The 27,640-nt window shown below is 44.9% G+C and overlaps 1 protein-coding gene across 6 annotated transcripts in view; it reads left to right on the top strand.

Annotated features, from left to right (window-relative positions):
- Positions 1-25,819, top strand: part of ltbp4 (latent transforming growth factor beta binding protein 4) — a 74,453-nt gene extending 48,634 nt beyond the window's left edge. For 4 of the 6 annotated variants that reach the window (XM_074640906.1, XM_074640904.1, XM_074640903.1 and 1 more), the window contains 19 exons: positions 741-860; positions 1,014-1,133; positions 1,762-1,887; positions 2,364-2,489; positions 3,502-3,624; positions 4,442-4,576; positions 5,024-5,149; positions 5,541-5,684; positions 5,872-6,114; positions 10,576-10,647; positions 11,196-11,324; positions 12,444-12,584; positions 19,001-19,153; positions 19,248-19,382; positions 19,963-20,122; positions 20,920-21,269; positions 22,431-22,583; positions 22,685-24,676; positions 24,809-25,819. In XM_074640906.1, the coding sequence (XP_074497007.1) occupies positions 741-860; positions 1,014-1,133; positions 1,762-1,887; positions 2,364-2,489; positions 3,502-3,624; positions 4,442-4,576; positions 5,024-5,149; positions 5,541-5,684; positions 5,872-6,114; positions 10,576-10,647; positions 11,196-11,324; positions 12,444-12,584; positions 19,001-19,153; positions 19,248-19,382; positions 19,963-20,122; positions 20,920-21,269; positions 22,431-22,583; positions 22,685-22,827 (2,699 nt within the window). In that variant the 3' untranslated portion in view covers positions 22,828-24,676; positions 24,809-25,819. The remainder of the gene's footprint in view (positions 1-740; positions 861-1,013; positions 1,134-1,761; positions 1,888-2,363; positions 2,490-3,501; positions 3,625-4,441; positions 4,577-5,023; positions 5,150-5,540; positions 5,685-5,871; positions 6,115-10,575; positions 10,648-11,195; positions 11,325-12,443; positions 12,585-19,000; positions 19,154-19,247; positions 19,383-19,962; positions 20,123-20,919; positions 21,270-22,430; positions 22,584-22,684; positions 24,677-24,808) is intronic. The other 2 variants (XM_074640905.1, XM_074640907.1) reach the window with 2 other exon arrangements.
- Positions 25,820-27,640: the final 1,821 nt, after the last annotated feature.

Here is a 27,640-nt window from a genome sequence, read left to right as displayed (position 1 = left end):
TATTTTTGGATATGTTTATGATATTTTACTAATATTTTTGGGATATTTTACTTTTTTTTATAATTTACTAATTTCTTTTTAATATTTTACAAATATCTTTGGGATATTTTATAAATATTTTTCCAATATTTTACTAATATTTTACAAATATTTTACTTATGTTTTGTGATATTTTAATATTTTTGGAGGGATATTTTACTAATATTTTGGTATATTTTACTAATTTCTTTATAATATTTTAGAAATATATTTGGGATGTTTTATTTATATTTTTCAGAAAAATTTACTAATATTTTTGGGACGTTTTACTATTTATGTCTAATATTTTACCAATTTCTTTCTAATATTTTACTTATATTTTGCGATATTTTACTTATATTTCTCTGATATTTTATTAATATTTCAAGGTATTTTACTAATTGTTTTCTTTTCTGTATGCTAATATGAGCTAACCAGCTGTAGCTTCATATTTAGCATAAAGACAAGAGAGTGTCATCAATCTGATCATCTGACTCTCAGAGAGGAAGAGAAAAAGAAGATTTTAAAGAGGGTAAAACTGTGTGTGTGTGTGTGTGTGTGTGTGTGTGTGTGTGTGTGTGTGTGTTTGCGTGTGTGTGTGTGTGTGTTTGCGTGTGTGTGTGTGTGTGTGTGTGTGTGTGTGTGTGTGTGTGTGTGTGTGTGTGTGCGTGCGTGCGTGCGTGCGTGCGTGCGTGCGTGCGTGCGTGCGTGCGTGCGTTCAGATGTAGACGAGTGTGCAGAGCCGTCTCAGTGTCCTGGTCAGATGTGTGTGAACGCTGTGGGGTCGTACCGCTGTGTGTCCTGTCGACCAGGATTCACACTCACCAACAGACAATGTGCAGGTACACACACACACACACACAGTTTTACCCTCTTTAAAATCCTATTCATGTGTATTTATGTGTTCTTTTATATCGTTTCTTAAAGCCTTTTATTCGTTCTCATGTGAAGCTCTTTGAGTTGTCTGGTTGATGAAACGTCGTCCTGTCCTGTAGATGTGGACGAGTGTGAGGACAGCGAGTCCTGTCCTGATCAGCAGTGTGTGAACACTGAAGGATCTTACAGCTGTGTGGGCTGTCAGCAGGGATACCACAGTGTCAGCGGGCTGTGTGCAGGTACACACACACACACACACACACACGCACGCACACACACGCACAACTTATTTTTTGGATATTCTACTATTTTTTTAACTGACATTTAACTAATAATTCAAGACTTTTTTTTCTGATATTTTAGTAATATGTTTTTAGGATATTTTACTGATATTATTTAGGATATTTTACTGGTTTTTACTGACATTTTATTAATATTATGGGACATTCAACCATTTTTCTGATATTTTTCTAATATTATTTTGGAATATGTTACTTATATTTTTCTGATATTTTACTGATATTATTTTGAATATTTTAGTTGTTGTTTTTTTTACTATTTTTCTAATATTTTTGGAATATGTTACTTATATTTTTCTGATATTTTACTAATATGTTTTTAAGATATTTCACTGATATTATTTTGGATATTTTACTAATTTTTGTCTGATATTTTACTAATATTTTTCATATATGTTACTTATATTTTTCAGATATTTTACGAACATGTTTTTAGGATATTTTATTGATATTATTTTGGATATTTTACTTTTTTTCTGATATTTTACTAATATTTTAGACCCAGATGATGACTCATAATGACCTTGGGGACCTCCTGTCTCTCTCTCTCTCTCTCTCTCTCCTGCAGATGTAGATGAGTGTGCGAGCGGCGGGGCGTGTGAGGCAGAGCGTGTGTGTGTGAACACCGTCGGCTCGTTCAGGTGTGACTGTCTGCCCGGGTATCGAACCTCCGGCCTGGGGAGACTGTGCAGAGGTGAGAGGAGTTCACTGTAACATGGAGAACATCACTGCTGCTGATGATCAGCCTCATTCACACTGTGACATGTTAAAGACATTTTATTATTGATATGTTATTTTTATGGGATATTTTACTCATATTTTTGTAATATGTTTTGTTTTTTATATAATTTGTTTTTACTAATATTTTTTTGACATTTTACCATTTTTTTCTGATATTTTTCTGATATTTTAGTAATATGTTTTTAGGATATTTTACTGATATTATTTTTGATATTTTACTAATTTCTTTTTGATATTTTACTAATCATTTAGGAATATTTTACTTAGATTTTTCTGATATTATATTAATTTGTTTTTAGGGTATTTTACTAATTCTTCTGATATTTTACTTATATTATTTTGGATATTTTACTATATTTTTTCTGATAATTTGTTATATTTTTGTCTGATATTTCACTAATATGTTGGTATGTTTCCGTGTGTCCTCAGACGTTAACGAGTGTCTGGAGGGGGATTTCTGTTTCCCCAGAGGAGAGTGTGTCAACTCACCTGGATCCTACACCTGTGTGTGTTCTCAGGGATTCACTCTAAACGACAACGGAACCGCCTGCATCGGTGAGTCAGAACCTCAGTACATGTACTAGTTACATTCCACCACGGTGCCGTCGGTACTAACGTGGATCTAAAGAACCACTGTGGACCTCTGAGGGTTCTCCATGGTTCTGTTATTAGATATCGGTGGTTCTGTTATTAGATGTATGTGGTTCTGTTGATGTCCGTGGTTCTGTTATTAGATGTCTGTGGTTCTGTTGATGTCTGTGGTTCTGTTATTAGATGTCTGTGGTTCTGTTGATGTCTGTGGTTCTGTTATTAGATGTCTGTGGTTCTGTTGATGTCTGTGGTTCTGTTATTAGATGTCTGTGGTTCTGTTGATGTCTGTGGTTCTGTTATTAGATGTCTGTGGTTCTGTAGATGTCTGTGGTTCTGTTATTAGATGTCTGTGGTTCTGTTGTTGGATGTCTGTGGTTCTGCTGTGGTTCTGTTGATGTCTGTGGTTCTGTTGATGTCTGTGGTTCTGTTGATGTCTGTGGTTCTGTTGTTGGATGTCTGTGGTTCTGTTGATGTCTGTGGTCCTGTTGTTGGATGTCTGTGGTTCTGCTGTGGTTCTGTTGATGTCTGTGGTTCTGTTGATGTCTGTGGTTCTGTTATTAGATGTCTGTGGTTCTGTTGTTGGATGTCTGTGGTTCTGCTGTGGTTCTGTTGATGTCTGTGGTTCTGTTGATGTCTGTGGTTCTGTTGTTGGATGTCTGTGGTTCTGTTGTTGGATGTATGTGGTTCTGTTGATGTCTGTGGTTCTGTCTGTGGTTCTGTTGATGTCTGTGGTTCTGCTGTGGTTCTGTCTGTGGTTCTGTCTCAGACGGTGTTTTCAGTCAGAGCTCAGTGTTCTTGTCGGTCCTCCTCTGTTTCTGCTTTTAGCGATGATGTAATGGTGATGTCATCTTTGGCCCGTCCCCATGACGACCACATGTGTATATACGGTATATATACGTGTGTGTGTGTGTGTGTGTGCGTGGGCTTGCGTGTGTGTGTGTGTGTTCCAGTACTGACGTCCTCTCTCTGTCTCTAGACGTGGACGAGTGTGTGAAGTCGGGTTTGTGTTCGGACGGTCGCTGTGTGAACACTGAAGGCTCCTTCAGTTGCCAATGTGAAACCGGCTTCACCACCAACCCAGAGAGGACCGCCTGCCTTGGTACACACACACACACACACACACACACACACACACACACACACACACACACACACGCACACACACACACACACACACACACACACGCGCGCACACACACACACACGTACAGTACATTCACAGTACTTTGCTTATGTACAATTTTGAAGTACTTGTACTTGTACTTGTACTACTTGGCAGAGTTTCATGACTACTTTAAATATATTTCGCTGATAATACTTCTGTTCTTACTTTAGTACTTACTGGACTTGTACTTGTAGTGGAGTATTTTAACATGGTCTTAGTACTGCTTTTACTTCAGTAAAGGATCAGAGTACTTCCAAAGATCGTATATTGATAAGAAGTGAAAGTCAATTGTTCGTTCCATGTCAACATCAGCGTCCAGCAGAGCTACGCTGCCGCCATTTTGGACTGAAAGCGACTACCGGACACCTACAAAGTGGCATACAAGAGTAAAACTACATTACTTCTGTTCTATTGTCATATTCTACTGAAATGTCCTGTGTTGAACAATCAAATATTATAAATATAATAAACGTTTTCAGTCCAAAATGGCCGCAGCAGCTATTGTCAAAACAACGCCGGAGCTTCCTCTCTTTGCTTCTTTGGTTCTTCATCCACCACTGACAAAGATACAAGAGCACACAGAGATGTGAATCCTCATGACTCTACAAGCTTGTTTCACAATTCAAACAAACTTTATTGACATGGATGTTACATTATTAACAAATGGATAAATGACTAAGTGAACCAAATAGATAACCACAAGATCATAATCACACATTAAGCAGTTCCCTCTATCATCTCTCTCTCTCAGACGTTGATGAGTGCGTCTCGTCCGGCGGCGCGGTGTGCGCTGCGTCACAGCGCTGTGAGAATACGATTGGCTCGTACCACTGCCTGACTTCCTGTGAGCCGGGCTTCCAGGTCTCCCCGACCGGCAGCTGTGTGGGTGAGTCTGACTTCACGTTACAACGCTCACATCCCTCACATGTATTTATTCTGATGACACAAACTCTGTCTCTCTGTGAAAGGCAACATTTCCTGCAGATGTTTTTCAAAGTTAAAGCCTCCAGGGAGGGGAACGGACTTTTAATGTGAAACAGACGGAGGAGGACTCTCACTGAAACAAGACCAGATAGAAAACACACACACTCAGATCAGAGTCCCAAAGTTCAGGACTTGACTTGACTTGTCTTGTCAGTCTTGACTTGGGACTTGACGTGACTTGAGAGTCTTGATATGAGACTTGTCTTGACTTGTCAGTCTGGACTTGACTTGAGTTGTCTTGACTTTGGACTTGACTGAACTTGTTAGTCTTGACTTGCCGTCGTGACTTGGGACTTGAGTGCTAAGACTTGTGACTTGCAGCTGAGTGTCTGTCCTCTCTCTCTCTCAGATGTTAATGAATGTTCCAATAAGACGGTGTGTGGAGATCACGCCTTCTGTCAGAACCTGAGAGGAACCTACGTGTGTGTGTGTGACCAGGGCTTCACCGCCACCGCCGACGGGAAGGCCTGCATGGGTACGTCTCCGTCTCCATTCACGCCTGTCTCCAGGTGTTTTTAAAGCAATATAAAGTCTTTAGTGTCTCCAGAGCTGCTGTGTGACGTCTGATAAATGTCCTCAAGTGATGTCACTTGAGTCAGTACAAAAAAGATCTGGAGGTGTGGAGTTAGAAAGGAGTGAGACCTCTTTAGCCTGCTGCTCATCTCTGTTACAGAGGAGGCTACAGAGAGGTGCATTGTGGGTAATGTAGGCGCCAGGTTTTGCCAAGGAAGAAAGAATGTGTGGAATAAAAAAAAGAGGATATCTCTGGTTCTGCTGCATCGATTTAGATGCTTTTTGTTTTAAACTGTCCGTCATGAGTCATCAGTGTGATGATGAATTAGTGAAGTACCGTCTCTCTCTCTCAGATGAGGACGAGTGTGTGTCTCTGCCCGGTGTGTGTGGTTCTGCCCGTTGTGAGAACGTGGATGGATCCTTCATGTGTGAATGTGACAGACGGGGAGACGAGTTCGACACCGCCAGCCGACGCTGTGTCAACACGGCACCACAAGGTAAACGGTCAGATTACAGTTCAGACATGTTATTCTACATCCAACACTGTTTCTGAGTGTGTGCACGTACGATGAATACACTATGATGATCTATCGGGGTGTAAATGTAAAAAACATGTAGATCTTTTTAATTAATCTGAAACTCAAACTATTGAACCAGATGAAATCCTCCTTTGTTCTCCTGCAGCCGGCTACTCCCCCTCCTCTCCTTCCTCCTCCGTCCACGTCAGCATGGTGGAGTTAGCGCCGGGGCTGCCCCCCCTCCCCGCGGCCCGTCCAGGTGAGCTGAGGGAGTGTTACTACAACCTGGCCGAGCGGGGAACCTGCAGCGTGCTGGCCACCAACAGCAGCCAGCAGGAGTGCTGCTGCACGGTGGGGGAGGGCTGGGGGCTCGGCTGCCAGTACCACGCCTGCCCCCCCACAGACACAGGTGAGACACCTGGCACACAGGAAGTCAGCTCAGCGACCTGCCATCACCCTGACCTTTCCTCTAGCAGCGCCACCTTCAGGACTAAAGGTCAACTGTTTCACAAAAAAAACATAAAATACGGGCTGGAGCGAGCTGCATAAAAGTCGACCTAGAGTGTGTTCCAATCCACGTACTTCCAGAAGTACACTTCAATGTAGTGCACTTTGTGCACTCTGTACTCACTTGAGTAGTGCGTAAATTTCAGCGGGGTAGGGTCGTCTCAAATCGAATACTCTGCGGCGCACTGACTGGAAATGACGATCGCAACATTTGACCGCAGCTCGCTACCCGCCAAAATCCATCCATCCATCTTCAACCGCTTATCCGGGATCGGGTCGCGGGGGCAACAGCTCCAGCAGGGGACCCCAAACTTCCCTTTCCCGGGCCACATTAACCAGCTCTGACTGGGGGATCCCGAGGCGTTCCCAGGCCAGAGTAGAGATATAATCTCTCCACCTAGTCCTGGGTCTTCCCCGTGGCCTCCTCCCAGCTGGTCGTGCCTGGAACACCTCCCAAGGGAGGCGCCCAGGAGGCATCCGTGCTAGATGCCCGAACCACCTCAACTGGCTCCTTTCGACGCAAAGGAGCAAGGACTCTACTCCGAGTTCCTCACGGATGACTGAGCTTCTTACCCTATCTCTAAGGGAGACGCCAGCCACCCTCCTGAGGAAACCCATTTCGGCCGCTTGCACCCGCGACCTCGTTTTTTCGGTCATGACCCAGCCCTCATGACCATAGGTGAGAGTAGGAACGAAGATTGAACGGTAGATCGAGAGCTTTGCCTTCCGGCTCAGCTCTCTTTTCGTCACAACGGTGCGGTAAAGCGAATGCAATACCGCCCCTGCTGCTCCGATTCTCCGACCAATCTCACGTTCCATCGTCCCCTCACTCGCGAACAAGACCCCGAGATACTTAAACTCCTTCACTTGGGGTAAGGACTCACTCCCTACCCGGAGTAGGCAATCCACCGGTTTCCTGCTGAGAACCATGGCCTCAGATTTAGAGGTGCTGATTCTCATCCCGACTGCGTCACACTCGGCTGCGAACCGATCCAGTGAGTGCTGGAGGTCGCAGACCGATGATGCCAACAGGACCACATCATCTGCAAAAAGCAGCGATGAGATCCTCAGCACACCGATCTGCAAACCCTCCTCCACCCGACTGCGCCTCGATATCCTGTCCATGAATATCACGAACAGGATTGGTGACAAAGCGCAGCCCTGGCGGAGGCCAACCCCCACCGGAAACGAGTCCGACTTACTGCCGAGGATCCGAACACAGCTCTCGCTTTGGGCGTACAGAGATTGGATGGCCCTGAGAAGTGCCCCCCTCACCCCATACTCCCGCAGCACCCCCCACAGTATCTCCCGGGGGACCCGGTCATATGCCTTCTCCAAGTCCACAAAGCACATGTAGACTGGATGGGCATACTCCCAGGCCCCCTCCAGGATCCTTGCGAGAGTGAAGAGCTGGTCCGTTGTTCCACGGCCAGGACGGAATCCGCATTGTTCCTCTTCGATCCGAGGTTCGACTATCGGCCGAACCCTCCTTTCCAGCACCTTGGAGTAGACTTTACCAGGGAGGCTGAGCAGTGTGATACCCCTGTAATTGGCACACACTCTCTGGTCCCCCTTTTTGAAAAGGGGAACCACCACCCCGGTCTGCCACTCCTTAGGCACTGTCACCGACTTCCACGCGGTGTTGAAGAGACGTGTCATCCAAGACAGCCCCTCCCCACCCAGAGCCTTCAGCATTTCAGGGCGGATCTCATCAACCCCCGGGGCTTTGCCACTGTGGAGTTGTTTGACTACCTCAGTGACTTCCACCAGGGTAATTGATCCCATCAGCTTCCAGCTCTGCCTCTACCATAGAGGGCGTATTGGTCGGATTCAGAAGTTCTTCAAAGTGCTCCTTCCACCGCCCGATTACCTCCTCAGTTGAGGTCAACAGTGTCCCATCCTTACTGTACACAGCTTGGATGGTTCCCCGTTTCCCCCTCCTAAGGTGCCGGATGGTTTTCCAGAAGCACTTTGGTGCCGACCGAAAGTCCTTCTCCATGGCTGCTCCAAACTCCTCCCACACCCGCTGCTTTGCCTCCGTCACGGCAGTGGCTGCTGCTCTTCGGGCCCGTCGGTACCCTGCAACTGCCTCCGGAGACCTCCGAGATAACATATCCCGGAAGGCCTCCTTCTTCAGTCGGACGGCTTCCCTGACCACCGGTGTCCACCACGGTGTTCGAGGGTTGCCGCCCCTTGAGGCACCTAAGACCTTAAAACCACAGCTCACCGCCGCAGCTTCAGCAATGGAAGCTTTGAACATCGTCCACTCGGGTTCAATGCCCCCAACCTACACAGGGATGCCAGAAAAGCTCCGCCGGAGGTGTGAGTTGAAGATCTCTCGGACAGGGGCCTCCTCCAGACGTTCCCAGTTCACCCTCACTACGCGTTTGGGCTTACCAGGTCTGTCCAGAGTCTTCCCCCACCCTCTGACCCAACTCACCACCAGATGGTGATCAGTTGACAGCTCCGCCCCTCTCTTCACCCGAGTGTCCAAAACATGCGGCCTCAGATCAGATGATACGATTACAAAATCGATCATCGACCTTCGGCCTAGGGTGCTCTGGTACCACGTACACTTATGAGCATCCTTATGTTCGAACATGGTGTTCGTTATGGACAATCCATGACTAGCACAGAAGTCCAACAACAAACGACCACTCGGGTTTAGATCAGGGAGGCCGTTCCTCCCAATCACGCCACTCCAGGTGTCTCCATCGTTGCCCACGTGCGCGTTGAAGTCTCCCAGGAGAACTATGGAGTCCCCTACTGGAGCCCCATACAGGACTCCATTCAGGGTCTCCAAGAAGGCCGAATACTCCGAACTGCTGTTTGGTGCATACGCACAAACAACAGTCAGAGTTTTCCCCCCCATAACCCGAAGGCGTAGGGAGGCGACCCTCTCGTCCACCGGGGTAAACTCCAACGTAGCGGCACTCAGCCGGGGATTTGTGAGTATCCCCACACCCGCCCGGCGCCTCACACCATGGGCAACTCCAGAGAAGAATAGGGTCCAACCCCTATCCAAGAGTACGGTTCCAGAACCGAGGCTGTGCGTAGAGGTAAGCCCTACCAGATCCAACTGATAGCGCTCCACCTCCCGCACAAGCTCCGGCTCCTTCCCCCACAGAGAGGTGACGTTCCACGTCCCCAGAGCCAGCCTCTGCCGCCCGGGTCCGGTCCGTCGAGGTCCCTGGCCTTCACTGCCACCCGTGTGGCAGCGCACCCGACCCAAGCGGTTTTTCCCGCAGGTGGTGAGCCCACAGGATGGAGAGGAGGGGGGTGCCACGTTCCTTTTTCGGGGTATCCCCGGCCGGGCTCCGTGGCAAGCCCGGCCACCAGACGCTCGTTGACGGGCCCTCCGTCTGGGCCTGGCTCCAGACGTGGGCCCCGGGCTTCCTCCGGGCCGGGTAACTCCTCCTCTGCCTCGTGTCGTCATTGGGTTTTTTGTGAACAATTCTTAGTCCGGCCCCTCACCTAAGACCAATTTGCCATGGGAGACCCTACCAGGAGCACGAGGCTCCAGACAACACAGCCCTCAGGGTCATAGGGACACACAAACCTCTCCACCACGTTAAGGTGATGGTTTCCCGGAGAGGCGGGTGCCTCTCTGGGAAACCGCCAAAATATCTTCTGAAAAGAAATGAAAGCAGAGTGGAAATAACGTTTCCAACGTCGTCGCCTACGATGTGTCCTCCCGTTGGCTGAAAATGCACCGGTATGTTTACGTATTGTTTTGTTTTATTCTGTTATCTACGTATGTTTGAATAGTGGTCGTGGCTCCGCCCCTTCCGCTACGTAGCCAAGATGGCGACAGTTGAGTGTGGAAAGTGTCCAGCGTTCCACACTCAACGATCTGACCGTTTTGAGTACAACATCCGGGTACTTTGAGTGCACTGCATTTTGCCGTACTTCCCAGTGTGAACGCACTTATGCACTCAAAGTAGTAAGTGTAAGTACAGAAGTACGCGGATTGGAACACACTCCTAGTCTTTGTCTTAAATATAACTTTAAGTCAGACTTGCTAAAGACACCTAATTATACCTCTTGCATAAAACTTCTCTATGAGCGACTAATATAAGACTGATTTAGATAGCCTGTCACGCAATGCATTATGGGTGAAATAAGACGGAAAAATGGCGGATGCAACAACAATACCAAGCGTGGGAGAAAATAACAGAAAAGGTAAACAGCATAAATCCAACGGTTAGAAAGATGTTCAGAAACAACTCAAGTGCATGGTACAACAAGAATCCAAAAAGGTAATGGGTAAACAGTTGAAATGGTTCGCTAGAAGTAATTGGTATATTACAGTGTTTGGTGTCGGGTGGTTAAAGTGTTTCTGTGCTTCTGTGTTTCTGTGCAGCCGAGTTTCTGTCTCTGTGTCCCAGTGGGAGAGGATACGTTACTACTGGACCTGGAGCCTTCAGCTACAGAGGTACATCTACTTCATATACATATTCAACTACGTACACTCACTTAGTACAGTTTTGAGGTACTTGAGTGTTTCTTAGTATTGATACTACATCTCAGAGGGAAATATTGTACTTTTTTACTGCACTTTATCTGACAGCTTCAGTTACTTTACTTAGTTAGTTTTCCATGTTATGATTGGAGCATATTGTGTTATGCTAAATGCAGTACCTGTGAGGGTTTTTAACTATATCTGTCATTGTTTTGTGTTCATTGATTGAATATACTCAAATTACAAGTGTAGGAAGGTGGAGAGAGTCTGTAACCATAACTGTATTTATAAAATATATCAATATTTCATTTTTTTATTTTCACAGTTATTGTCAATACCGGTATATCGAGACAACCCTAATTTCTACACTCTATTACTACTTTTACTGCAGTAAAAGATGAGAGTACTTCTTCCACCTCTTGTTTATGTATTTGGAGGTCAAACTGAATGTTGTTTGTTTACACCTTTTTAAAATAAGTTGTATTAATAAAGCGTAATAATGACCTTTTGTTCTGTGCCAGATGTGGACGAGTGTAAGCGTTTCCATCCAGAGGTGTGTAAGAACGGAGTGTGTGTCAACAACATCCCCGGATACAACTGCTACTGCTCCAGCGGATACGTCTACAACAGCACGCTGCTGGAGTGTGTCGGTACGCACTTCATAACCTTTATGAAACACACTTCATTCAGACTCGACAGAAGCAAATAGAACTCACCAAAACTGCCGCGGTTAGTCTTTCCACTGTTCCAACAAGCATCAACTCTGGGTTTGGTGGGAATAAACCCTTAATTCACCGAGTTAGATGTGAAAATATGCCGGCTCTACACGCTGTTTTTTAGTCCGCTGAACTACGGAGGACGGAACCTGATTATTAAATTTAGCAAAAATAATATAAAAAATAAATGTAGCCATTAATTAATTGATAAAATGTGACATAAATTGATATTTCTATTTTAATTCGCTTCTTTATTTATTTATCTTTGTATTAATTATTTTATTTATTTACTCTTCTGTTTAATTTATGCATCTATTTATTTTTATTAATTTTTTTATTTATTTATTTATTTAATGATTTATTTATTTTGGCATTTATTTTTTATTTATTTTATATACAATTTTTAATTTGTATTTATTTATGTATTTATGTATTTAAGCGCCTGGACCCATTGTCAGTGCCCTTCATCGAGGTTGAGCTTGTTCAGAGTGGGAACCTTTGATCAATTAATTAATGGCTACATTTATTTTTAATATTTCTTTTGCTACATCTAATGACTTATTTATTTATTTATTTATTTATTTTTATTCATTTATTTATTTATTCATTTATTTTTTATTTTGGCAGGTTCTGTCCTCCATACAGAACAAGTCTGTCGCTGAGCGACGAAAGTCAGAACAAACTTTTAAATTAGGCCATACTGAGTGAAGATACTTTAAGTGGATTGTCAATTTCTCGTATTTTCTCCCGCATATTTCCCCTCATTCCAAATCGGGGGACAGGAAATGCATCGTGTGCACAGGATTGTGGGTAGTTTAGGAGTGTGGAGGATTCAGACGTGCATCCTTGAAAATCCTCTGAAGGAAGGACTCAGCCGTTGAAGGATCCTTCCCTGACTTTGAGAAACACTCAGTGTCCTTCCAATGCACAACATAACACTGAAACTGTCTGTCTCTCTGTCCGTCCGTCCGTCCGTCCGTCCGTCTGTCTGTCTGTCTGTCTGTCTGTCTGTCTGTCTGTCTGTCTGTCTGTCTGTCTCTTCGTCCGTCTCAGATCACGATGAGTGTGAGGAGGAGAGCTGTGTAGGAGGAATCTGCGTCAACACGGTGGGTTCATATTACTGCAGCTGTCAACCTCCTCTAGTGCTGGACGACACTCAACGCAACTGTGTCAACTCCTCCCACCTCACTGTGGGTAAGACACCTTCCTCCTCCTCCTCTTCCTCCTCTTCCTCCTCCTCCTCCTCCTCCCACCTCACTGTGGGCAAGACACCTTCCTCCTCCTCCTCTTCCTCCTCCTCCTCCTCCTCCCACCTCACTGTGGGCAAGACACCTTCCTCCTCCTCCTCTTCCTCCTCCTCCTCCTCCTCCCACCTCACTGTGGGTAAGACACCTTCCTCCTCCTCCTCTTCCTCCTCCTCCTCTTCCTCCTCCTCTTCCTCCTCTTCCTCCTGCTCCTCCTCCTCCTCTTCCTCCTCCTCCTACTCTTCCTCCTCCTCCTCCTCCTCTTCCTCCTCTTCCTCCTCCTCTTCCTCCTCTTCCTCCTGCTCCTCCTCCTCCTCCTCTTCCTTCTCCTCCTTCCTCCTCCTCCTCCTCCTCCTCTTCCCCCTCTTCCTCCTCCTCCTCTTCCTCCTCCTCCTCCTCTTCCTCCTCTTCCTCATCCTCCTCCTCCTCTTCCTCCTCCTCCTCTTCCTCCTGGTCCTCCTCCTCCTCTTCCTCCTCTTCCTCCTCCTCTTCCTCCTCCTCCTCCATCATCATCAGAGAGCTTTAGAGGAGCTGGTTGGTGGATTTGTTACCTGTTGACTGAGCCAGGCTAGCTGTTCCCACCTGTTTCCAGTGTTTATGCTAAGCTAAGCTAATCAGCTGCTGTAGCTTCATATGTAACATAAGATCTATTTCGACCTCACTCTGACCGTCACCACGGTCTTCACCTTGAATGAAGCCATTCTTCTTCCTATCTGCGAGACCATAATATCAACAAAGTCATGTGACTGACCTTAAGAGGCTGGCCGTAGGTTATAAAGCAACCGGAAAACCATGCCTCTTCCTCTTTGCCTTTCTCGCCTCATCGGAGACCGGTAAGTATGTCGGGAAGCCAATAATCCGTCACTTTAGTGTGCAGGTGCCTTGTGTCCCTGAGGATTTCTGTGGTTTTTCCCGTGAGTTCTGTATGTAACTCTCTGTTTGTTGCAGGTAAGATAAATGATATCACCTGCGGCTGATTACCCCATAGCCTGTTTGGCGTTTTTGCGTAAGTTGGCGTTTGGGTGAGTAGCTTTGCTTATTCTCCTCTTGGAAGCAGTTGCAGAGTTACTGCTTTCAGCTGTTTCGCAAATTAAGTTTTCTGTTTCACTCTTTGTACACATGCGTACACGAGTGGTGTTCTTTATTTAAATAGTGGCGCGCCGATAAACAGCTTATTGAGTGTTATAGCTCACCCGGTAGAGCGGGCGCTCTTACTGTGGTAGGCCGGGTTTCAAATCCCCCATCGGTATATTTTATTTAGCCAAGGATTTTGCCTTGCATTCCCCTTGGGTTTAAAAGGGCGTTTTCATTTCCCCTTAAACCTCTGTGCGCAGTAGGTGGGTTTGGTTATTTAATGGATGACGTTGATTGCCCATGTCCAGCAGCCATTGATCTGCCTCTGGAGGAAAGGGCCCGAAGGGCTAGGCTTGAGGGGCATTCCCAACACACTGCGGCAGCTGCTCCCCCTAGTAGGGAACGAGAGCGTCGCACGGAAAACCGCTCCCGCAAGCGTAAACAGGGGCAGTCCCAGGGGCATGGAAAAAAACGTGCCACAGAGACTAACTCTCCGCCACTGCAGAGTCCAGCCCCACCTGTAGATGGGGCAGGGGGGCAGGAGGATACTCAGTGTCAAATCCTGGCCGCCATTCGTGGTCTGGCAGACAGGGTGAGTAGAATGGAAGCTCAGAGAGCAGCTCCACTGACTGCGGCTTGTTCGGAGGGGATCTCCCCTTGCCGGCATATGAAGAACATCAGATAGATCACCCTGATGCTATATCACTCTATGCACAGGGTTCTCTCTTGGGAGAGTCACACTGCCTTAGCCTATCTCACACAGGTGAGTCTGCGTCCGTAGACGATGGTACTGGCGATTCTGTTCCCAGTGATGTGTTTTCAAAGGTTTTGAGTGCGGCTAAGATTATGGGCCTTTCAATTCCAATTGAAACCCCTAGCTCATCGGAGGGAGTTTGGGCTGGCATCTCGCAGTCTCGTCCCTCAGTGACTATTCCTGCAGCCGAGGATTATTGTCAGATGTTAAGGAGGTCATGGAATAATCCTGGTAGCGTCCCTCAGTTTAATTCGGGGTGCAGGAGGCTAGCCAAGGCACAGTACCCCCATGAGTCTGGTTTGGGCAATATGCCGCCTGTAGAGAGGGAAATGGCAGCTTTAACCCCTCTAGGCCCAGATAGGGTGACCACTAATCCACTCTGTCCTCGTAAGGAGTGCAAGAAGACAGACCACTTGGTTTGTAGGTCCTATAATGCAGCCGCCCGCGCGGCGCGTGCAGGAAATGCACTCGCTCTCTTGTTAGCAGCGCTCAGAAGGACCGCTAGTGTGGGTGATCAGGACACCAGAAACCTGATAGATGCGGCCCTGTCCACACACTCTCAGCTTACTCGTGACATCGGTTCCGCTATGTCGTCAGCCATGATGGCCCGCAGACAGATCTGGCTAGCTCAGACAACCCTCCCCGAGAACATCAGGAAGGAGCTTACCAACATGCCGGTGGTACCGGGTAGAGTCTTTCACTCTGACTCCCAGAGTGTCTTGGAGAAAGCTGAACAGTCTCTGCGTACTCGAGAGAGCGTGCAGCGCACATTCAGTCGGCCTGCAGCGACGAGGCAGAGACAAACGGGCCAGCAGCACCAATTCCAGGCTGCCTGGGGTCATCCAGAGCCCTGGATGCGTGGCAGGCGCCAGGGCTCAGGTGCACAAGGTTCGGGTGATGCTGCAGGAAGACTGCGACTGCAGCATCAAGGGTTTCAGCCCCGGCCTACAGCAAGAGGGGCTCCTCAAAGGAGACGCCCCCCCAAGGGTCCAGGGACCCAGGGGGCCTCTGCATAGGAGTGGTGGGGCAGCCGCCAAGGTTCACTCCCAGCTACGCCTGGACAGCTGGGAGAAGGAAGTCTCAGACCCCTGGGTAGTGGCTACTGTTGCAAGGGGTCACAGAATTCAATTTCGGCGGCGGCCCCCACCTTTTTCCAGGGTCCAGATGACGTTGGTCAAGGACCCAGTCCAGGCAAAAGTTCTGTCCGAGGAGATTGCAATCCTCCTTCAGAAGAAAGTAATTTCGAAGGTAAGGCCCAGCGAACAGCAAGCTGGCTTTTATTCAACATATTTCCTTGTTCCCAAAAAGGATGGTGGGATACGTCCCATCCTGGACCTCCGGCGCCTAAATACTTACATAAAGGTTTTGCCGTTCAGAATGCTGCACACACGGCACATTCTAGAGTCGATAGAGCAAGGGGAATGGTTCACCACTATCGATCTAAAAGACGCGTACTTCCACGTCCCCATTTGTCGGGCACATTGGCAGTTTCTACGGTTCACATTTCAAGGGCAAGCTTACGAGTTCAAGGTCCTTCCGTTTGGTCTCTCCCTTTCTCCGAGAGTTTTCACTCGAGTGGTAGCAGCCGCTCTGTCACCACTCCAGAGGGCAGGCTTAAAGATCCTGCCATACCTGGACGACTGGCTGGTCTGCGCTTCATCTCGCGAACAGGTCATGCAGCATACCGGGAGGGTCTTAGCTCATTACCAATCCCTTGGTTTCAGGGTGAACTTAAAGAAAAGCAACCTCGAACCGAGGCAGGAAACAGTATTCTTGGGGCTTTGCCTGAACTCACTTATGATGAAGGCGTCCCTTACCCCTCAGAGGGTTGCGAGAATCCTAACGGTCTTGCGTATCTTCCGACTGGGCAAACGCCTACAGTTGGTTCACTTTCAGAGACTGCTGGGGTTGATATCAGCAGCAGTGTTGGTGATTCCGCTGGGCCTGCTCAGGGCTCGGCCCCTTCAGCGGTGGCTGAATGCGTTCAACCTCCATCCACGTAGGGACAGGCATGTGAAGCTCAGAGTGACTCAGTCATGTCAGAGAGCTCTGAGCCCATGGAGGGACCACAAGTTGCTCACACAAGGTGTACCCTTGGGCAATCTGCCTTCAAGGAGGACTTTGGTGTCCACAGATGCCTCCATGACAGGCTGGGGAGCAGTCTGGGAGGGCAGAATGGCGAGAGGTGTTTGGAAACCTCCATGGGACACCGAACACATCAATGTGCTCGAGCTGAGGGCTGTGCATCTGGCTCTCAGGGCTTTTCTCCCATTCATACGTGGCAGGCATGTCCTGGTGAAGTCGGACAGCTCTGCCGCAGTTTACTATGTCAATCATCAAGGAGGCACGAAGTCTCTGCGTTGCCTCAAGGTTGCACAGAGGCTTCTGCCTTGGGCTTTTCCACGTCTGGCCTCGCTAAAGGCTGTCTATGTACCAGGGGTGCTGAATCGGGCTGCAGACCTCCTCTCCAGATCGGGGCCTCTCCCGGGGGAATGGAGACTACACCCAGAGGTGGTGGCGAGTTTGTCGACTCAATTTGGCATGGCTCAGGTAGATCTGTTCGCATCCAAGGAGACAGCCCATTGCCAGCTGTGGTTTTCCCTGAGGCCTCCAGGCGGTCCTCTGGCCCTGGATGCTCTGTCTCACGAGTGGCCGAAGGGGTTACTGTACGCTTTTCCCCCACTACCATTGATTCCTCATGTGTTGGACAGAATCAACCGGGGGCACTACAAGGTTCTGTTGGTAGCCCCACGGTGGCCGGGGAGACATTGGTTTCCGGCCCTCCTTCGCCTGGTTCACGGCCGACCTTGGCCCTTGCCACTCAGGGCGGACCTTCTGTCCCAGGCGGGAGGAAAAATTTGGTATCCCAAGCCAGCTGTTATGCAGCTGTGGGCTTGGCCCCTTCTCAGTCCGTCTCTCATGACCTGAGTGACGCTGTTCGGGAGACCATAGATAATGCTAGAGCACCCTCCACACGCTACAATTACAAGCAACGGTGGAAGTTGTTCTCATCGTGGTGCCACCATAAAGGGGCAGATCCCGTCACCTGCCCGGTGGCTTTGGTACTTGACTTCCTACAGTCGTTGCTGGATGCAGGTAGGGCAGCTAGCACCCTGAGGGGCTACACTGCGGCTATTTCTACTTTCCATGACACACTGGGGGGTCTTTCGGTAGGGAAGCACCCCATAGTGTCCCAGTTTCTGAAAGGTGCTAACCGTCTGCGCCCAGGCAGGAGTTTACGGGCTCCATCATGGGACCTACCTTTGGTGTTGAGGTCCTTGGCTACAGCCCCATACGAACCACTGGAACAGTCAGATTTTAAGTTTCTGTCACACAAGACTGCATTCCTTTTGGCCATTTGCTCTGCCAAGAGGGTGAGCGAGCTACACGCACTGTCTGTGAGCAGCGAGTGCTTGAGGTGGAGAGCAGAATATGCAGGGGTGTCCCTGTGGCCGAACCCGTTCTTCCTCCCTAAAGTGGTAAGCCCTCAGACAGTGAATCAGGCTATTGAAATGGAAACATTCCAACCTGATCCATCTTGCCAAGAGGGAGCGGCTCTTCATACATTGTGTCCAGTAAGGGCACTGAAGGCCTATGTTGATCGTACTCGGACGCTGAGGCAGGCACACACTCAGCTGTTCGTTTGTTATGGGGGCAAGAAGTTTGGTCACCCCCTGTCTAAGCAGCGTCTGTCCCACTGGTTGGTGGAGACAATTTCTCAGGCTTACTCTAACCAAGATTTCCCAGTCCCAGAAGGTCTGGTGGCCCACTCCACACACAGTGTGGCCACTTCATGGGCAGCTCTAAAGGGAGTTGCTGTTGGGGACATTTGTGCAGCAGCATCATGGAGTACTCCATGCACGTTTGCAAGGTTTTATAGAGTCAATGTGACGTCTACGGCAATTGGCTCCACAGTTCTTATGTCGGCCGCCGAGCATGTTGGTGAGGCGGTGGAATCTTCCGTTCCTCGCGACAATGTTGATATTAGTCATCCAAGGTGAAGACCGTGGTGACGGTCAGAGTGAGGTCGAAATAGATCGTAAGTTATGTCCATAACTATGGATCTATGAGACCGAAGGATGACCGTCACCATCTCTTGTCGCTCAGAACGGGCTGAGGCGTTCCAGGCAAGAGGAAGAGGCATGGTTTTCCGGTTGCTTTATAACCTACGGCCAGCCTCTTAAGGTCAGTCACATGACTTTGTTGATATTATGGTCTCGCAGATAGGAAGAAGAATGGCTTCATTCAAGGTGAAGACCGTGGTGACGGTCATCCTTCGGTCTCATAGATCCATAGTTATGGACATAACTTACGATTTAAATTATTAATATAAAAATGATGATGTATTATTATAGATTATTTTGAAGTTAATATTTTTGTACTTTTTTTTAGTATTTTTCCAGTGTGGTGCTGCTTCAGTGAAAGCTGTATTATTATTATTATTATTATTATTATTATTGTTATTATTATTATTATTATTATTATTATTATTATTATTATGATAATAAACCCTGTATTGTGTTATGATCTCCCTCCAGATGAGAACCTGTCTCTGTGCTGGCAGCACGTCACAGCCGACCTGGTGTGTCAGAGTCCTCTGCTGGGAGCTCAGGTGACCTTCATGGACTGCTGCTGTCTGTACGGGGAGGGCTGGGGGATGGAGTGTGCCCTCTGCCCCCCCACCGACTCCGGTAAACACCTCCCTTCACCAGCAACATGAAGGAGATCATGGTTTATATATATATAGATATTAATAATATCCTGACTCTGTCTGTGTGTCTGCAGACGACTACGCCACTCTCTGCAGCTCCTTCCCTCCTCCTCTGTTTACCGATAGTTTTCCAGAACCAGGACCAGAACCAGGAGTGAGACCAGGAGCTGGACGAGGACGAGGAGGAGGAGGAGGAGTGGGTGAGTCATGTGACTCAATGATTAGACCTCTAATAATATTAATTATTATTATGATTATTATTGATATTATTATTATTATTATTATTATTGTTATTGTTATTATTATGTTACTGTTTCTCTTCTTCATTTCTCTAATTTATTTATAATTTTTTTTTATTTATTTAGCTTTTATTTTTTTAGATATTTACCTTAATATGTTTTTTCCCGATTTTTTAAACTTATTTATCTCCTCTCTTGTCTCCTTTCCTCTCCTCTCCTGTCCTTGTCTCCTTTCCTCTCCTCTCCTTTCCTTGTCTCCTCTCCTCTTTTTGTCTCCTCTCCTTTCCTTGTCTCCTCTCCTGTTCTTGTCTCCTCTCCTTTTTTCCTCTCCTTTCTCTCCTTTCCTTGTTTCATCTCCTCTTCTCTCCCCTCCTCCTCTCCTCTCCTCTCCTCCTCTCCTCTCTCCTCTCTCCTCCTCTTCTCCCCTCCTCCTCTCCTCTCCTCTCCTCTTCTCCCCTCCTCATCTCCTCTCCTCTCCTCTCCTCTCCTCTCCTCTCCTCTCCTCTCCTCTCCTCTCCTCTCCTGTCTCCTCGTCTCCTCGTCTCCTCAGCTCCTCCCTACTATCCTCCCTACAGTCCTGACTCCTTCCCTGCGGTGCTTCCTGACTATGACGACTACTCTCCAGCAGGAGGCAGCAGGTCGGTGTACAGAGGTCGGACGCCGGACACCTTTGGCCTGCCGGACGGCGCCTACCGCCGGTCAGAGTTCAGGTGAGGACGCCCGGCAGGTCGTCATGGTTACTTCGTGATGCTCTTCATGACACTTCACTCTCCTTTATCCCACATAAACAACCCAGAGGAGTTAATGTATGTTTAGTCTATAACTAGTAAACTAGTGTATTTATCAGCTGGTGCAGGATCTGATTTTAAAGCGTTTAAAGATGTTCAGACATTTAGGATTCACTATTGAATCATTTAACATCTTCTAGTTTTAAATTCAAGACATCTCATTAGTACCAACTCTTCAAAATAAAAGCATCCTCTATAGAACACCGCATCAATAGTCTAAACTACCTTTAAGTTTCTTAAAATCTAGTTTAAACATCAAAGTGGGAAATTAAAACAGCTGCTTGGAAATAAACGTGATTTATTGAATTATTGAATTATTTATTTATTTATTTATTTATTTATTTAATTATTTATTTAATTATTTACTTATTTCTCTAATTTATTTATAAATCTCTCTAAAGTTCTCTTGAGTTCATGTATTTAGCTTGTCTCCTCTTCTCCTCTCCTTTCCTTTCCTCTCCTTGTCTCCGCTCATCTTTTTGTTGTTGTTTCCTTTCCTCTCCGTTTTTCTCTCCTTTCCTTCTCTCCTCCCCTCTTATTCTCCCCTTTTGTTCCTCCTCTCCTTGTTCCTTCTCCTCTCCTGGTCTCCTCTATTCTCTTGTTTCCTCTCCTCTCTCCTACTCTGTTTCCTCCTCTCCTCTCTTTTTCTCGCCCCCTCCTCCTCCTCTCCTCTCCTTTCCTCCTTGTCTCCTCTCCTTCCTCCTCCTCCTCCTCCTCAGCACTGGTTACTACTCTGAAGGAGACTACGGCCCCCCCGACGGCTCCCAGCCCAGAACTCCCTCCTACCGCCTCCCTGCCGACCCCCGGGCCGAGAGGGCGTTCGGTGCCCGTCCTCCTCCTCCGTCCCGACCCGACGGTCCTCCTCTCAGCCTGGCGCCGCTGCCCGGAGCTCCCTACGAGCAGCAGCAGCAGCAGCACGAGGAGGAGGAGGAGGAGGTGGCCTGGAGGCCGGGACCGCCCTTCCCTCCCTTCACTGAGAGAAGAGGAGGAGGAGGAGGAGGAGGAGGAGGAGGAGGAGGAGGAGGAGGAGGAGGAGCAGCAGCAGCAGCACCGAGGAGGGTCTATGAGAGTGAGTGAAGTTTCCTAAAATAAACAACATCATTTAGAACTGATTACAGCAGAAATAGAATAATAACTTTATTAAGTTTTTCAACAGCTGATTTCATCATATATTTATTTATTATTGTAATATTACACGGTTAATTAATTGGAATTAATTAATTAGAAGGGTACCAGTTAAATATGGAGGACGGAAACTGTCAAAATAAAACAAATTATAAATAAATAAAATAAAATAAATAAATAAATATGTAATTTAATGTAACAAAACTAATATTAAAAATAAATGTAGGCATTAATTAATTGATAAACTGTGACATAAATTGATATTTCTGTTTTAATTTGCTTCTTTATTTATTTATCTTTGTATTAATTCCCTTATTTATTTACTGTTCTGTTTAATATTCTCTATTATTTATTTATGAATGCATGATGACATGTGTTGACTGACAGCCCCCTCATTTACATAATGAGGCAGAAATGCATGAAGAAATATAAAAAGAAAAGAATACAGAAATAAATAAGATTGGGGAAGTAAGGGGTGAAATGCAATGGGAAAATCATGCATAAATAAATAAATGAATAGATGCATAAATACATAGATAAATATACATTTAAAAGTAAATATAAAATAAATAAAAAATAAGTGCAAAACTGAATAAAGGATAATTGCAAAAACAAATAAATATATAAAAATAAATGCAAAAAAACAAATATAAACATAAATAAATTTTGAATTTAATAAAAAAAAATACATACCTTTAAAAATAAATACAAAATTAATTAAAAAAATAAGTGCAAAAATAAATAAATCTAAATTAAAAGCAAAAATAAATAAATTCATTGAAAAATTAATAAAAGTAAATACAAAAATAAATAAAAAGGAAAATTAAACAGAAGAGTAAATAAAGAAGGGAATTAATTTGAAGATAAATAATTAAAGAAGCAAACTAAAACAGAAATATCAATTTATGTCACGTTTTATAAATTAATTAATGCCTACATTTATTTTTAATATTTTTGTCATTTATCGAGCCATTTATTTATTTAAGGAGTAATTTATTTATTTATTAATTTTCTTCCTCCTCCTCCTCCTCCTCCTCCTCCTCTTCCTTCTTCTTCGTCTTCCTCTTCTTCTTGTTCTTCTTCTTCTTCTTGTTCTTCTGTTCAGGGCGTTACGAGTCCTACGCCAGCCTGAGCACAGCAGAGGATTGTGGGATACTGCAAGGCTGTGAGAACGGCAGGTGTATTCGAGTCGCCGAGGGTTACACCTGTGACTGTTACCAAGGATACGAACTGGACATGACGACCATGACGTGTATAGGTACGTCAACTCACTGACCCCAGAGGCATCATGGGTATTTACAGAATCACGACTCGGTTTTGTCCCCCGTCGTCTTCTAACGTCCTCTCGTGTGTTCGCAGACATTAACGAGTGTGAGGACGCCGCCGGCGTGGACTTCCCGTGTGTGAACGCTCGCTGTGTGAACACCGACGGCTCGTTCCGCTGCGTCTGCAGGAGAGGATACGTCATGTCCCGCAGACCCAACCACTGTGTGGCTGCGTAGACCGGACCGGACCGGACCGGACCGGACTCCGTTAGACCAGTTCCAACTGGTCTAGACTGGACTACAGGACGGCAGACTAGAGCTGGGCTGGACTAGATTAGACTGAACTGGTTGGAGCTTTACTACAGGACCAGATATGACAAACTGGACTGGACCAGGCTGAGATGAACTGGGCTAAAATACTCTTGATTGCACTAAACTGGGAAAGGCTTGACTGGGCACCAGTTACACCAGTTACACCAGCTACACCAGCAACACCAGTTACACCAGCAACACCAGTTACACCAGTAACACCAGTTAAACCAGTAACACCAGTTACACCAGTAACACCAGTTAAACCAGTTAAACCAGTAACACCAGTAACACCAGTTAAATCAGTTACACCAGCTACACCAGTTACACCAGTAACACCAGTAACACCAGTTACACCAGTAACACCAGCAACACCAGTTACACCAGTAACACCAGTTAAACCAGTAACACCAGTTACACCAGTAACACCAGTTAAATCAGTAACACCAGCTACACCAGCAACACCAGTTAAACCAGTTACACCAGTAACACCAGTTAAACCAGTAACACCAGTAACACTAGTTAAATCAGTTACACCAGCTACACCAGCAACACCAGTTACACCAGTTAAACCAGTAACACCAGTTACTCCAGTTACACCAGTAACACCATTAACACCATTTACACCAGTTACACCATTAACACCATTTACACCAGCAACACCAGTTACACCAGTTAAACCAGTTACACCAGTTACACCAGCTACACCAGCAACACCAGTTACACCAGTTACATCAGTTAAACTAGTTACACCAGTTACACCAGTTACATCAGTTAAACTAGTTACACCAGTTACACCAGTTACAGCAGTTACAGCAGCTTACTCTCCACTGAAGACCAACCTAACACCCGTTTTAGCTGCAACCTCTCTATTTCCTTACAGATAACAACATGTTTGTGTGTCTGTGTGTCGGAGGCTGAGCGTGAGCGCGGCGTCTCGGGAACATCAGCAGGTTTTTGGGGGTTTAGAGGACAAAATAACTGTTGTTGTAACAAACACTACAGATTGGGACCAGTTGATGGTACTTTGAGGAAAAATATAAATAAATCTGAGATTACGAGAATAAAGTCTTAATATTTATTATGAGAATAAAGTCTTAATATTATAATGTAGTAATTTTACGTGTTATTTTAGAGGGAAATAGAGCAGTTTATTACGAAGAAAGCACCTCATGGACCTTATGGGGAAACTGACTCTTTTGTGGAGGAGGAAATTACTTCTTGTAAAGTAATGACTTTATTCTTGTAATATGACGCCTTTTTATCTCGTAAACTTTATGACTTTATTTTCATTAAATTACGACTTTATTCTCGTAATATTACGACTTTTTTTCTCGTAAAGTTATGACTTTATTCTTTAAATATTACGTTGTTTTTTTCCCTCAATGTGGCCCTGAAACTAGTCGTATTAATTAAGTGACTGTACACATGATTAACTGAACTCCTCATTTTCGTTTTGATATATATATAAATATATAATGCCATTACAGTTATTATGCATTTATTTTTCTATGATTCAAAAGAGGATAAAACTGTTTTTTAGTCGTATTTGTGGAGACGACATCGAAGCTTTAAAACCGTCTGACTGACATTTTTTCCACACATAACGTTGGTTTTGTGTCGACATCTGTCTCTTTCCAATAAAATCTTAAAAAAAAAATAAGATTTTATTTAGATTTGTCAATAAATACAATTTACACATCAATAAAACAAAGAGCCACAGTCTTAACAACAAACAACAAACATTTCCTCCACATATAAAACAATCAAGCTCAACGTCAGTATCTTCATCCATCCATCCATCTGCAACCGCTTATCCCGTTAGGGGTCGCGGGGGGGCTGGAGCCGATCCCAGCCGACATTGGGCGAAGGCAGGGTACACCCTGGACAGGTCGCCAGTCCATCGCAGGGCAGTATCTTCATAATATGTTAAATATAAATATGTTAAATATAAATCAGGGACTTTATTTAGATTCTGACCACTTATTTAATGTCCCAGGTGTCTTTATTATTTTATCCTCAAAGAAACAAAGAAAAACCTCAAACCAGGTTGAAGTATCCGCCTTATTCCCCCACGATGCCTCGCCTGAATTATGGGCTCAACTTGCGGTGTTGCAGTATGCGTAGAGTTACACAGTTAAATACCCTGAGAGTTTTATAATCACCACTGTGTGACTAATTCATTAACAACACAGTGATTTATCTTCACTAAATCAAATACAAACAAACCCCCCGTGTGCAGACCAAAACCAGAAATGAATGTTTCCTACTAACAAGTATTTTACACATCTTCCTCTGTTCCATAGAGCTCCATTAAAACACTCAACTAATGCACTACTTCCTCCTGATTGTCTGATAAAAACTAGAATACTTGTGAGTTTTTTTTAAAAAGATTTACGTCTCGTGAAGGTCGGTTCTGATCTGCACATGAGATTTGTTGAAAAGGAAAAATCTGGACTAAGTTTACATGTGATTGATAACCTTCAGTTGACTTTTATAAATACTAAACGTGTTGATGGATTACTGACGTGTGTGTACTTTTATATCTGTCGGCCACAACGTGCAGCTTCCTCTCCTGAACGTACTGGAAGCTGCCTTCAGTCATATTGTGTATATAATAATTCACATTAATCCTGTTGTATTGTTACCAGAATGAATTACAGCCTGTTAAGAGAGAGCGAGTTTATTGTGTTTTTATTATTAACTTTCTGATGACCCTTCACCTGATGATGTATAACATGCACTGTAGCTGCCAGAGACCGACCTGCTGTGTTCACACAGGAGATCTTTGTACATTGTTTAAACTTTAAGTCTCTGGTACTTTAAAAAAAAATATGTTTATGATTAATGATTCACTTTTTTATCATTGTTGTTTGTATGACAAGAAATGAAAATATATTTGCACACAATTTTATTGAAACTAGTTTGTGTTGTTGGTTTTTGTTTGTTTGTCTGGTCTGTAGGAGAGCAGAGAGGATGTGAGCTACCACTACCACTACTGAAGTAAAAGTACTAATACCACACTGTGAAAGTACTCCACTACGAGTAAAATACTCCACTGCAAGTAAAAGTACTGCATTCAAAACCTTACTGCAGTAAAAGTACTAATACCATTCTAATAATACTCCACTACAAGTAAAAGTACTGCATTCAAAACCTTTCTGCAGTAAAAGTATGTGAGTATTATCAGCTAAATGTAGTTAAAGTAAAAGTATAGATGTAGCAGTAATCAGTGTTTTCCTATTATCTATCTGATGTTTCTGCATTAATGTTGCATTTGAACTCCTTTATATCCCGTTGGCTAGTTTAATCTGCAGCAATGCATCATGGTCTATAAGATCATCATCTGTCCTGTGAGCACCACATATCTGATGTTTTCAGCGTTGTGACGATGCATTTTCCAGCGGATCCAAGAGGCTTTTTAAACAGTTTAATTAGCTCCAGATGGACGAAGAGGAGGATTTTCACTTCATCCTTCAGTTTATCACAAACATTCAACATCTGGAGATACCTGGTTTTACCTGGACAGGAAGGAACTATAGCTGTCAGCAAAATGTAGTGGAGTAAATGGTACAATATTTACCTCTGAGATGTAGGACAGTGGTTCCCAACCTGGGGTTAGGGCTCCCCGTAGGGGGCGCTCCAGGATTTATCTGCTCTGAGGTTGTCAAAATTGATTTGCTCATGTATAACTTTAATCATAATAACACACTTACTGGATAATTTATACAAAATCTGTGTTTAAAAAGTGCTAATAAGTAGCAAAATCTATTCTGCTTCAATCCATATTTGTTGGTGTTTAGCCTTTCAAAAAACATTTTCACTGAGGTCAAAAAACTGTTTACTCTCCTGCTTGACGCACTCAAAGGATGTACCTGTATTAACGGGACGGTCTAACAGCAATCTATCAAAACCATAAATTACATTTATTTAACCACATAATCATTTCGGCTCTAACACTATTATAGTAAATTAATTAAGTCGTTACAAAAAAAAGATCACATTCATTAGTTTGTTTATGTTGACGAAACTGACGAGTTCTGTTCATTAAAGAAAGTCTAAATTTATTGAAAAAGATAGATGTGATAATTAAAAAAATTCACAACATGTTTTTATCTAATAAAATATTCTGCTTCAATCCATATTTGTTGGCGTTTAGCCTTTCAAAAACAACATTTTCACTGCCGTCGAAAAACTGTTTACTCTCCTGTTTGAAGCACACAGAGGACGCACCTGTATTAACGGGGCGGTCTAGCAGCAATCTAACAACACCATAAATTACATTTATTTATTACACGGCCTTGTTGAATACTCGATTGTGATTGGTCAGTCACAGAGTTCTAGTCTGTTATTTCTTTATAGCAGACCGTTGCTATAAATAAATAAATAAATGTAATTTATGGTCTTGTTAGATTGCTGCTAAACCGCCCCGTTGATACAGATGTGTCCTTTGTGTGTGTCAAATGGGAGAGCACATAGGTCTATGACCACAGTGGAAATGTTTTTGAAAGGCTAAACGCCAACAAATATGGATTTAAGCAGAATATTTTGTAAGATTAAAAGTCATTACAAAATAAAATAATGTATATAATGTATTTGCATTCACTTAATTCTCATCATTTTATTTATTTTGGTGAAACTGACGAGTTCTATCAGCTTTTCTAAGTACAACGAAACTAGGTTTGGAACCACTGGTGTAGAGTAGAAGTAGAAAGTAGCATACAATGGAAAAACTCAAGTA

Source organism: Sebastes fasciatus, chromosome 7 (assembly GCF_043250625.1).
Source record: "Sebastes fasciatus isolate fSebFas1 chromosome 7, fSebFas1.pri, whole genome shotgun sequence".
Lineage (NCBI taxonomy): Eukaryota > Metazoa > Chordata > Actinopteri > Perciformes > Sebastidae > Sebastes > Sebastes fasciatus.
This window is presented reverse-complemented; position numbering and strand designations above follow the sequence as displayed.